Source organism: Nicotiana sylvestris, chromosome 4 (assembly GCF_000393655.2).
Source record: "Nicotiana sylvestris chromosome 4, ASM39365v2, whole genome shotgun sequence".
NCBI lineage: Eukaryota > Viridiplantae > Streptophyta > Magnoliopsida > Solanales > Solanaceae > Nicotiana > Nicotiana sylvestris.
Genome location: NC_091060.1, coordinates 85,557,541 through 85,570,430, shown reverse-complemented (window position 1 = coordinate 85,570,430; position 12,890 = coordinate 85,557,541). Strand labels below are relative to the sequence as shown.

The following is a 12,890-nucleotide window of genomic DNA, read 5'->3' as shown; positions in this document are numbered from 1 at the left end:
TGGCTTGTGTTATTGGCTCGTTACTTTGCTCTGCACTTGATATATTTGATGAGTAGACTTTTGGGCTTGACTTGAATTTAACTTGCACTCAATCTTCTTTGCCTTCTTTATACATATGACCTATGTATATTATATAGTCCCCCAAGTGTTTGAGCTTTCAAGTATGAAATCTCGAGCACTTGATTACTCCTTCCATGCAGTCCTTTTCCTGAAAAGGAAAAACATGCGGGACTCAGAAGTACGATTTTAGATGAAGACTGCTTAACCCATTAAATTTTTTATCAGAATAGTTGTAACCCTAGATCGGGAATTTGTATTTTTTTCCACGTGTCTTGCAGGTCGTGATTCATCACTTAGTTTGGGTTAGCTTTTTGTCTATCATCTAAAATCGTTAGTAAAATTTTAACAATTCAAAAATAAAATTTTAAAATGAGGGTACCTGCCCATGGATATTTCCTTTTCTTAGAAATAGTATCTCTTCAGATGAACATCATTCCAATGTGAAGGTAGAATCTTGCCATCCATTGTTTCCAATTCGTACGCTCCTTTTCCTGCGATACCGTGAATCTTATAAGGTCCTTCCCAAATTAGACTTAACTTTCCCGCATTAGCTGCTCTCGTTGATTGGAAAACCTTCTTGAGTACGAAGTCCCTAATCTTGAAGTATCTGAGATGAGCTTTCCGATTATAGTATCGTTCCATAACTTGTTTTTGCGCTGCAATCCTTATTAGTGCAGCTTCCCTCCTTTCTTCAAGTAAATCTAGGTTTATTTGCATTTCTTCTTCATTTGACTCCTCAATTGCTTGTGTATATCTCGTGCTTGGCTCCACTATCTCGACTGGGATCAAGGCTTCAGCTCCGTTTACAAGTGAGACCGGAGTTTCCCCCGTACTTGTTTTTGCTATTATGCGGTAAGCCCACAAAACACCAAGGAACGCCTCCAGCCAATTGCCTTTGGATTCCTCCAACCTTTTCTTCAAATTGTTGATAATGACTTTATTCGTTGATTTAGCTTGTCCATTACCCACCGGATGGTAAGGCGTTGAAGTAATCCTTTTAATTTGCAAACTTTGAAAAAATTCTGTGATTTGTTCGCTTATAAGTTGCGGGTCGTTATCACATACAATTTCCTTTTGTACGTCGAATCGGCATATGATATTTCACCAAATGAAATCTCTGACCTCTTTTTCTTGTACCTATTTAAAAGCACAAGCTTCTACCCACTTAGTAAAGTAATTAGTGAGTACTAGCAAAAATCTTACCTTGCCTTTAGCTTGTGAAAGTGGTCCCATAATATCCATCCCCCACTTCATAAAAGGCCATGGTGCAATGACCGAATGTAATAATTCTGCAGGTCTATGCATATTGTTACCGTATCTTTGGAACTTGTCATATTTAGCCACAAAGTTTTCCGCGTCTTGTTCCATTTTGGGCCAATAATAACCGGCTCTAATTATGGTTTTCACTAAGGATCTTCCTCCCGCGTGATTTCCACAATGCCCCTCATGTATTTCTCTCATCGCATACTCTGTTTGATAAGGTCCGAGGCATCTTACTAAGGGGCCACCGAACATTTTACGATAAAGATTGCCTTGCTTTAAACAGTACCGAGTAGCTTTTTTCGAAGTGCTTGAGTCTTTTTCTTATCTTCAAGGACAATACCATAATGCAAAAATGCGACAATCTCGTTTCTCCAATCCCAAGTTAAATTGTTGAAGTTTACCTCATTTTTGTCTTGATCAAGTAATGAATGAAATAAATGAATTACAAAAGCATTTTCATCATTTGTCACTTCTGTCGCAGATGCAAGATTAGCTAGGGCGTCTGCCTTAACATTTTCTTCTCTTGGTATCTGTACAACTTTCCATGTTTGGAATTGCCTAACCAGATCACATGCCTTTTCCACGTATTGCTGCATTCTTGCCTCTCTGGATATATAAGTCTCCAGCATTTGGTTAACTACGAGATGCGAATCACTTTTGATTACAACCTGTTCTACGCCAAGCTCTCGTGTCAGTTCTAAACCTACAATCACAGCTTCATACCCTGCTTCATTGTTAGTAACAGGGTGGCATTTTATGGCTTGTCGTATGGTTTCACCCGTAGGTGGTACCAAAACAATTCCTAGACCTTCCTCTTTTACATTCGATGAACCATCAGTGAATAAAATCTAAGTTCCTGGATTAGACACGTTGAATACTTGTAATTCTTTTTCTGCTTCTAGTTGCATCCCTTGGCTAAAATCGGCCACAAAATCTGCTAACACCTGTGACTTTATTGCAGTTCTAGGTTGATATGTAATGTCATATTCACTCAATTCTATGGCCCACTTGGCTAACCTACCTAATAACTCGTGTTTATGTAATATATTACTCAGGGGATAAGCAGTTACTACAGAGATGGGGTGGTATTGACAATAAGGTCTTAATTTCCTAGATGCCATAATTAATGCAAGTGCAAGTTTTTTTAGATGAGGATATCGAGTCTCAGCATATAATAATGACTTGCTAACATAGTAAATTAGCGACTATGTACCTTGGTTTTCACGAACTAAAACAGCATTCACCGCTACTTCTGAAACAACAAGGTAGATAAGTAATTTCGTCCCATTTTTTGGTTCTGCAAGCAACGGTGGATTTAACACGTATACTTTCAAATTTTTGAGCGCTTGCTGACATTGTTCTGACCATTTTAACTGATCCTACTTTTTTAGAGCTGAAAAGAACCTAAAGCAGTTTTCGGATGATTTGGAAATAAATCTTCCCAATGCTGCTATTTTTCCCGTCAATCTCTGTACCTCTTTTTTACTTGTAAGTATATTAGGAATTTCGTCAATAGCTTTAATCTTCACGGGATTTACTTCAATGACACTGTTAGAAAAACTTTTCTAAGTAAGGTTATCTAGTTTCAACATCTCCCAGAGTTCGACTTACATAATAAATAGGGAATTGCGCACCTTGCTCTTCTCGAACTAGTACTCCACTTACTGCTATCTAGGACACTACCAAATATAGGTAAAGCGTTTCATCTACCTTCGGGGTGTGAAAAAAAGGTGGGCTCGATAGGTATCACTTCAATTCTTCTAAGACTTTCTGGCATTCTGGGGTCAATGCGAAGTCCTTTTTCTTTTTGAGCAAGGAAAAGAACCTATGACTTCGATTCGATGACCTCGAAATAAATCGACCCAAGGCGGCTATTCGTCCTGTTAGTATTTGCACGACTTTCACACTATCCACGATGGTGATATATTTGATGGCCTTGATCCTATCGGGGTTTATCTCTATTCCTTGATTAGATACCATGAAGCCAAGAAACGTGCCCGAGCCAACTACGAAGGCATATTTTTTAGGGTTGAGCTTTATGTTGTACTTCCTCATGATTTTGAATGTTTCCTGTAAATGAGTTAAATGGTCCTCTATGCACAGGGTCTTAACTAACATATCGTCAATGTAAACTTCCATCGTTTTACCTATCTGTTCCTCGAACATCTTGTTAATTAGGCATTGATATATGGCTCCAACATTTTTTTAGCCCGCAGGGCATTACATTGTAACAGTATGTTCCAAACTTAGTGATAAACGAGGCCTTCTCCTGGTCCTCCGGGTTCATCTGAATTTGATTATACCCGGAGCAGGCATCGATAAAGGTTAGAATCTCGTGGACGGCTGTGCCATCGATCATGCGATCAATGTTAGGCAATGGAAAAATGTCTTTAGGGCATGCCTTGTTTAAATCTTTATAATCTTCACACATTCTAAGTTTATTTCCCTTTATGGAACTACGAGCACGTTGGCTAACCACTCGAGGTATTTTAATTCCCGAATAGACACTATCTTAAGAAGTTTAGTTACCTCGTCCTTTATGAATGCATTTTTCACCTCAAACTGGGACCTTCTCTTTTGCTTCATCGGTTTGAACCCGGGGTCGATGCTTAGCCGGTGTGTTGTTATTTCTGGTGGGATCCCTGTCATATCTAGATGGGACCAAGCAAAAAAATCCATATTATCGATAGAAATTGAATGAATTTTTTCGTGAATTCGGGGTTTAACCCCGTTCCCAGGTATACCTTTTTTCGGGCATGTGCTCGATCAGTATGACCTGTTCCAGTTCCTCGACCACTGATTTGGTTGCGTTCGACTCTTCGGGAACAACGAAGGTTTGAGGAATAAGGAAATCTTCTTCTTCCTCCTCAATTACCTGCTCCTCTTGCTCGATCGAGACTGGGATTGGTGATTGTTATTTGGTCGCTTGCTTATCTTTGGTCCTCGATTTTTTTGAGGTCGAAGACATTGGTGCCGGAGTCACTTCCTCGATTGCAAACATCTTCTTTGCAGCATGTTGTTCTCCATAGACCATTTTCACACCATCCTCTATTGAGAATTTCATCATCTGGTGAAGGGTTGAAGGTAATCCCTCATGTTGTGGATCCATGGCCTCCCGAGAAGTGCATTATACTTCATGTCGCTTTCAATGACATGGAATTTCGTATCTTGAATGGTTTCAGCCACATTTAATGGTAGGACGATCTCCCCCCTCGTTGTTTCACTTGCCATGTTGAAACTATTTATGACTCGAGATGCAGGTACAATTTGGTCTTGCAGGTCGAGCTGCTCTGCGACCCTCGATCTGATTATGTTTGCTGAGCTACCTAGATCCACTAGAACACATTTAACTTGAATTTTATTTAAAATAATAGAGATTACCAGGGCGTCATTGTGTGACTGAGATATGCCTTCTACTTCCTCGTCATAAAATGATAGGGCATCCTCGGGCACATAGCTCCGAGTCTGTTTTTCTCTTGTCATCGACACCTTGGTGCATTTGAATATAGGTCTTTGTGGGACATCGACACGGCCAACAATCATGTGTATTACATGTTGTGGTTCTTCCTGCTCATTTTTCTGTTTGTATCTCTCTCCCTGAAGCGATTCTTAGCTCGATCACTAAAGAAATTCTCGAAGGTGATCCTCGTTGAACAAACTAGCTACCTCCTCCCTTAGCTTCCTGCAGTCTTCGATTCTATGGCCATGTGTGCCATGATACTTACACATTAGTTTGGATTCCTTTGAGAGGGATCAGTTGGTATAGGCCTAGGCCACCTGGTATCTTTGATCCTTCCAATAGCTAACACAATCCCTGATGCATCTATAGTGAAATTATACTCTGACAATCGAGGTGCCTCCGCGGGGTCGGTATGTTTATCGAACCCATTCTTATTCATGAGTCCCCGAGATCTTTGACCTTGATCGTTTCTCCGATCATTATGAGGAGCATTACGATCCAAACCATTATTTCTCCGATTGATATATGGCTGATATCGTTTTTTGTTGGATCTTGATTCCCTATCTTTATCCCTCGGGGGCTTAGCTGCTAGCCTGTTAGGATCAACTGAGCCCGAGAGGGCTCCCAACTGGTCGTCCTCGAACCTGATATTCGACTGGTAATGATTATGTACATTTGACCACATCACAACTAGGTACTCAATCAGATTCTGCTTTAATTATCGAGACGCAATCAAACTACTTTCATTCAAACCCTGCATAAAAACTTGTACTGCCCAGTCATCCGAGACTGGTGGTAGTTCCATTCGCTCTATCTGAAACCTGGACACAAACTCCCTTAACATCTTATCGTTCCTATGTTTTATTTAAAGACGTCTGATTTGCTCGTCACCATCTTTATGGCCCCAGCATGTGCTTTCACAAAGGCGTATGATAACATAGCAAATGAATCGATAGAGTTCGGAGGCAAGTTGTGATACAAAATCATGGATCCTTTCGACAATGTTTCCCCAAACTTCTTCAACAATACTGATTCGCTGACGTCGTTATTCAAGTCATTTCCTTTGATCCCACAAGTGTATGATGTAATATACTCGTTAGGTCAGTTGTCCCGTTATATTTTGGTATATCAAGCATACGGAACTTCTTGGGGATGGGCATCAGAGCCGCACTCGAAGGGAACGCCTTTTGTATGAACTTTTTGGCATCCAAACCTTTCAAGACCGAGTGCCCCCAGTATTTAATCAACATGGGAGTTATAAGTCTCCACCTTTTTGTCATTATCCTCAATCTTCTTTTCTCCGAACTCAATCCTCTTGGTGAGTTCCTCGAGAATCCTCATAATGTGGGGTCAGTCCTAAGCCATTTTCGTTTGATCTTTCCGGCACCGGTTCAGTATGTCGAGTGATCTCTAGTTCGGCTACACTTGGAGTTTTATTTTAACTTTGAAGTTGAGCAATGGCAATCTATTGATCTTGTAGCATCTTGAATATAACTTGGAGGTTGATTCCTCCATCTCCTACACCTTGCATTCTCTGGCCGCCAGATCTGACTTCCCTACGTACAGATCTGCATTCAAAGCATTGTGTGAACTAACATGCACTGGTTCCACATTTGGCACTTCCCTAGGGTTTATTGGTGGAACATCGACCCCTGGAGAAACTATGTTATCATTTTATTCGTGGAACTCAAGACCTTCGTTGTCATGAACAGGTGCGTTTTGTGATTTAGACATGTTTCAGCCTGAGAATAAAAAATTCTTGACAAAAAAAAAGTATAAAAATAACGTGTGTTATGAGAATCAATAATGAAATAATCACTATTATCTTTAGTCTCACGGTGGGCGTCAAACTGTTTACCTCGAAAATACAAGTAACAATTAAACTTGATTTGTGGTTATAAAGACATGTGATTTAGTTCAATACCAATTAATAATCAAGAAGTATAAAGTATAAATGAAAGAAATGAGTGGATCAAACCAGTGTTACAAGATAGAATCGACCTCGAACCTAGTGACCTCGAGATGGGTTAAGAGCAGTAAGGTAAGAACAATAAAGCAAGAAACAGTAAAGCTAAAGGACAATTCTAATGAACAATAAGCACAAAAAGTAGGGTAGCGTATTATTTGCCAATCATTAGATGATGCTTACAAATGATTGGGGTCTCTTTTATATAGGATGGGAGCTCTAAATAAGGTACATTTCCATTTACAGTAAAGAATCTTATTGGGATAACTGCATAACCGCCTGGTACGAATTTGTATTAATTTGTACAAATCTATTCCAAAATTTACGCCATGATTTTGGGGATGTGGCGAGAATCTTGTCCTTCTGTAACAAACTCATAACAACAATATCTTGGAGTCGGTCATATTTGGCTCCGGTACTCCTTGAACATTCAGGTCTTCGAGCCTCTTATTCTGCTTTCGAGCCCGAGCTTGGTCTTTATCGAACTTCTACCCTCGGTGCGACGTCTTGAGCCTATTAAATCGGGGGCACCCGATTTCACCGTATACATATATCTAGTTCAATATAATGACAACTTAATCTCCAACATTCCCAAGCTTAATATGGTTGTCTCCGGTTCATCACCAATCATCAAGCATACCTCTCGATTACTAAATTCTCTATTATTTGTTGTTACTTTTTTGGCTTTTAATCTTTTAAAATCAGAATTGTTAATAAATCATGAGTGCAAGAAATAGTAAAACACTACCATCGAATTGGAAATAAATTACCTTTCTCAGTGTATTGGGAAAAATTAAGTTCATGTATAAAATTAATTATGAGGTGACATGTCATGACACGTGGACTGGTAAAAGAATGACAGTTGGCGAAGAATATTTGAAGACGCACGAGCTTCAGTAGGCACGGGCAGAGATCCAAGAAAATCAGAAAGGATATGTGCTCGAACCTCTTGATATTCAGAAGTCGCATCGGAAGAATGAACCTAAATAGCAAAAAGGGTATAGATATATATTATTGGTAATTAATAGGCATTAATTACGGAAAATATTATGGAACCTGTATTGAATCGGTTATGATTACCAATTATAATGTTACACTAAATACCATTAATTGTCCATAATGACTCCATTATGAAAGGAGAAAAACGTATTACTTAGAAATAGCTATAAAAGGTGAGGAATGAACATTTGTAAAGACACAGAATACTATTGGAATGTACTGATTTACTTTGCTTTCTATTCAGTTATTATTTACATCAATTATTCCTATTTCTACTTGATTATCAATAACTCGAGTTCTTCTAAAAATAAGCTTTGACCGAAATCCCAATTTTTGGTTAAACAAATTGGTTCACACAAAAAATTGGGGTCTCTTTTATGATGTAAATGTAGATGGCGTACTAACTTCACATAATGATGCACTGGTAATATCTCTACTTGTACATGACGCTAATGTGAAACGAGTTTTGATTGATCTAGGTAGCTCCGTGAACATCATTTTTATAAGAGTATTAAATGAAATGCAAGCTGAAGATAAGCTGGTACCCAAGGCGCATACTTTATCTGGCTTTGACAATTTAAGCGTGGTAACAAAATGGAGGTAATACTCACAACATTCGCAAAAAGAGTTGTCAAAGATACGAAATTTTAGGTGGTAGAGATGGATATGGCTTATAATATGATTCTCGGTAGACCATGGATTCACGAAATGAATGTTGTATAATCTACTCTACATCAAGTAATTAAATTCCCTTCACAATGGGGAATACGTCAAATCCATGGTGATCAACAGACATCTAGGAGCATCAACTCCGTAGCAGATTCAAGCACAAAAAACGAAAAAAATAGCAATTGTAGAATCTAGTTGAGGATGCTGCAACACAAGTCTCAACTGAATACGGGCGGACAGATATAGACTCGAGGCCCGATTCCATCCAAGAACCGAAATAAAATGAAAACATCAAAATGACGATTGAAGAGTTGGAAGTTGTAGAACTATTCATACATTGGCCTGAAAGGAAAGTCTACAGTGTGGCCAACCTAAGTCACGAAATGAAAGTTAAGTTGACTGAATTCTTGAAAACTAGCGTGGATTGTTTTGCCTGGTCCCATTCTGATATAATAGAAATACCTCCGGAAGTAATGACTCATAAGTTAAATGAAGATCCATCATATCCACCTGTCAAACAAAAGAAAAGAAAGCAAGGATCTTTTAAAAATCAGGTAATTCAAGATGAGGTGCAAAAACTTTTAAAATTTGGGTCTATCTGCGAGGTAAAATATCCAAATTGGTTAGCTAACACTGTAGTAATACCAAAAAAGAATGGTAAGTGGCAAGTTTGTGTAGATTATACTGACCTAAACAAAACTTGTCCTAAAGATTCTTTTCCATTACCTCATATAGATCAACTAATTGATGCTACTACAGGACATGAATTGTTAAGTTTTTTAGATGCATATTCAGGGTATAACCAAATCAAAATGGATCCCCTAGATTAGGAAAAACTTCATTTATAACAGACAGGGGGACTTACTATTACAAAGTAATGCCATTTGGCCTCAAAAACGTTGGAGCCACATATCAAAGGTTGGTGACCAAAATGTTTCAAGAACATTTAGGGAAAACCAAGGAAGTCTACATAAATGATATGCTGGTTAAGTCACAATAAGCAGGGGATTGTATTCAACACCTGTCTGATACATTTCAGATTCTCCGAAAATTTAACATGAAGCTAAATCCCGAGAAATGTGCATTTGGCATTTCATTAGGTAAGTTTTTAGCACTTACATTAATCAGCGCATCTAGAAAGTTAAAGTCATGTTTTCAATGTCATCTCATATGTGTATTAACCACTTATCCTCTCTGAAGTGTTTTGCATAAGCTCGAACTGTCGGGTTAATTGGCCATGTGGACAGTCGAATTAAGCGGGTACGATACCAAATATCAACCTCGAACGACTATCAAGTCCCAAATCCTAGCCGACTTCATAGCCCATTTTACGGCGACCCTTGTACCTGAAGTAGAAAAAGAACTTCTACTAGGATTGGGTACATCATCGAGGGTATGGACCATTTTTACGGATGGTGCCTCGAATGTTAAAGGGTCCAGGCTCAACATTGTTTTGAAGCCACCAACAGGTGTTACAATTAGACAATATGTCAAAACTTCAAGGTTGACTAACAATGAGGCCAAGTATGAGGCCATAATTGCAGGTCTCAAGCTAGATAAGAGCTTGGGGGCAGAGGTCATCGAGGCCAGATGCGACTCTCGATTGGTGGTGAACCAAGTAAACAAGAGCTTCGAGGTCCGAGAGGATAGAATGCATAGGTACTTAGACAAACTATAGGTGACATTGCACCGCTTCAAGTAATGGAACCTGGATCACGTTTCTCGAGAGCAAAATAGTGAGGCCGATGCACACACATATGTGGGATCATCGGTCAAAGATGATGACATTGTCCCGGGGACTATTGTCCAGTTATCGAGATCCGTGGTCGAGGAAGGACATGTCGAAGTAAATTCCACGAGCTTGACTTGGGATTGGAGAAATAAGTATATCGATCATTTGAAAAATGTAAAGCTCCCCTCGGATTACAAAGAATCAAGGGCTCTACGAACCAAGGCTGCTAGGTTCACACTAAATGGGTATGGAACATTATACAGAAGAATGTTCGATGGGCCATTGGCGGTATGCTTAGGGCCAGGGGATACCGATTATGTTCTATGAGAAATCCATGAAGGTACTTGTGGAAATCACTGCAGCGCCGAGTCTTTGGTTCGCAAAATGATTAGAGCAGTGTATTACTGGGATAACATGTAAAAAGACACTAAGGATTTATTAAAAAGTGTGATAAATTCCAAAGGTTCGCACCAATGATTCATCAGCCCAGAGAGAAACTACACCAGTCCTGTCCCCGTGGCCTTTCATGAAATGGAGAATGGACATAGTTGGCCCTCTACCAATAGCCCCAGGTAAAGCCAAATTTATTTTGTTTATGACTTATTATTTTTCTAAATGGGTGGAAGCACATGCCTTCGAAAAGGTCAGAGAAAAGGAAGTTATTGACTTCATCTGGGACCACATCATATATCGGTTCAGATGCCTGCCGAGATTGTATGTGACAATGGAAAACATTTCGTCGGAAGCAAGGTGATGGAGTTCCTCGAAGCACATAAAATAAAGAGGATCTTATCAACACCGTAACACCCAACTGGAAATGGACATGCTGTGTCAACCAACAAAACTATCATTCAAAACCTAAAGAAAAGATTGGACGATGCAAAGAAAAAATGGAGAGAAGTTCTACCCAATGTCCTTTGGGCATATCGAACAACATCAAAGTCAAGTACCGGGGCTACTCTATTCTCTTTAGTATATGGCTTCGAGGCCATTATCCCTATTGAGGTCGAAGAACCCAGCGCCAGGTTTTGACATGCATAGGATGAGTCAAATCACGAGGCTATGAACACTAGCCTCAAGCTATTAGATGAAAAATGAGAAGCCACGCTTGTTCGGATGGCCGCGCAGAAACAAAGAATCGAGAGATACTACAATAGGAGGACCAACCTTTGACACTTTGGAATCGGGGACTTAGTTCTATGGAAAGTCACCCTCAACACTCGAAACTCAAATGAAGGTAAACTAAGCTCGAATTGGGAAGGACCGTACCGAGTCCTCGGAGTTGTCAGTAAAGGATCTTACAAACCTGGCACAATGGAAGGTGAACAACTGCCACACAATTGGAACGTATCTTTACTCAAATGATACTATTACTAAGGTATGACTTTCTCTTTTTGACCATTTGAATTTGAAACTAACCCATTGCAGGTGTTCGATCGAAGCTATCGAATGCACCTTTTCACACGAAGGCCTTAGGTTTTAAAGCATGTGTTGCACTCTTTTTCCCTTAGATCGGGATTTGTCCCAAATGGGTTTTATCGGTGAGGTTTTTAACGAGGCAATAACTATGTGCTACCTAAGGAGAACTCAACTGTATCCAAGGCTTCTTTTCAATCAACCTCGAATACTGGGGGGGCATCACCCTCGGAGATTATATTTTTGAAGAAAATACTTCACGCCAAAAAGGGTCTCGATAGGAAAACTTTGTAATGGGCTAAACGGTCAGATGAACCATGTCCATATAGTATAGTCGAGCCCCAATGGCAAGACATGTACACATTTACCAATTATTCAAAGAAACATTCTTTCTTTATCAAAACACTTTGTGTCTCAAAGAAATCTATTATCATACGAGCTCTACACTTATAATTCTACGAGAAATGGCCCAAGGGCCAGAATGTAAATATACCCCGAATACTTGGGGACTGTCATCGACAGTCAGCACATCCGAGTTATCAAAAACTTGAATTCATAAGACCTCAAAGAGGCATCCCTTCGATTTAAAGGCCAAGGCCATCATACTCGGGAACTAACCTTTTGAACAAGTTCGAAAGGTTATCACGAAACAAGTCCAAGAGACATACCTGAAGGCTACAACCATATTAAAGACTAGGGTCATATAAAAAGGCTATGGCCAAAATAATTCGGCTCGGAGACGTCCAATTTCCGCCATAAATTAAAGGCCTTCAAACACTTTGAAAAAATAGGTTAAATCAGGCTACCCTCGACAAAAGCAAATGATAAAGGGCTTCGATAAAATCAGCCCTCGAACCATTTAAAGGCTTTGATAACGTCAGCCTTAGAAAAAACATCAAGAGGTATTCGATTATGTTCACACAAACAAATTACAAGGTTCCGATTCATTAAACCTTTGGAAAACCCAACAGGTACAAAAAAACACATGCTAAGGCATAGATAAATTTTCACTAAGTCTTTTAGCCAAAAAGAGAGAAAAATTATAGCCACTTTAGAGGCCGAATTGGCCCAACTTAAAGAGCCTAAGGGCCGACCCAAAAGAGCTTAAGGGCTAATATAAAAGAGCCTAAGGGCCAAAATATATAGGGTTCGAGACCTAATTATCACTCAAGTCGGACTCAAGAGTCCTAACATCCCGAGCTCGCATCAAATCAATTTAAGTTTAGCTCAAGGATTAACAAAACCCTTAATGGGTATTATATTGATCAATAAAAAACCTAAGGGTTTATTATGTTCTGATTCAAAGCCAATATTCAGAATGATCA

The 12,890-nt window shown here is 39.4% G+C and overlaps 1 protein-coding gene across 1 annotated transcript; it reads right to left on the bottom strand.

Annotated features, from left to right (window-relative positions):
- Positions 1–462: 462 nt before the first annotated feature.
- On the bottom strand, positions 463–1,428 carry LOC138889800 (uncharacterized). Its single transcript, XM_070173136.1, has 3 exons — positions 1,264–1,428; positions 1,126–1,217; positions 463–1,054 (listed from the first exon to the last, which is right to left on the bottom strand). The coding sequence occupies exons 1-3, from the start codon at positions 1,426–1,428 to the stop codon at positions 463–465; spliced, it is 849 nt and encodes a 282-aa protein (XP_070029237.1).
- Between the last annotated feature and the right edge of the window lie 11,462 nt (positions 1,429–12,890).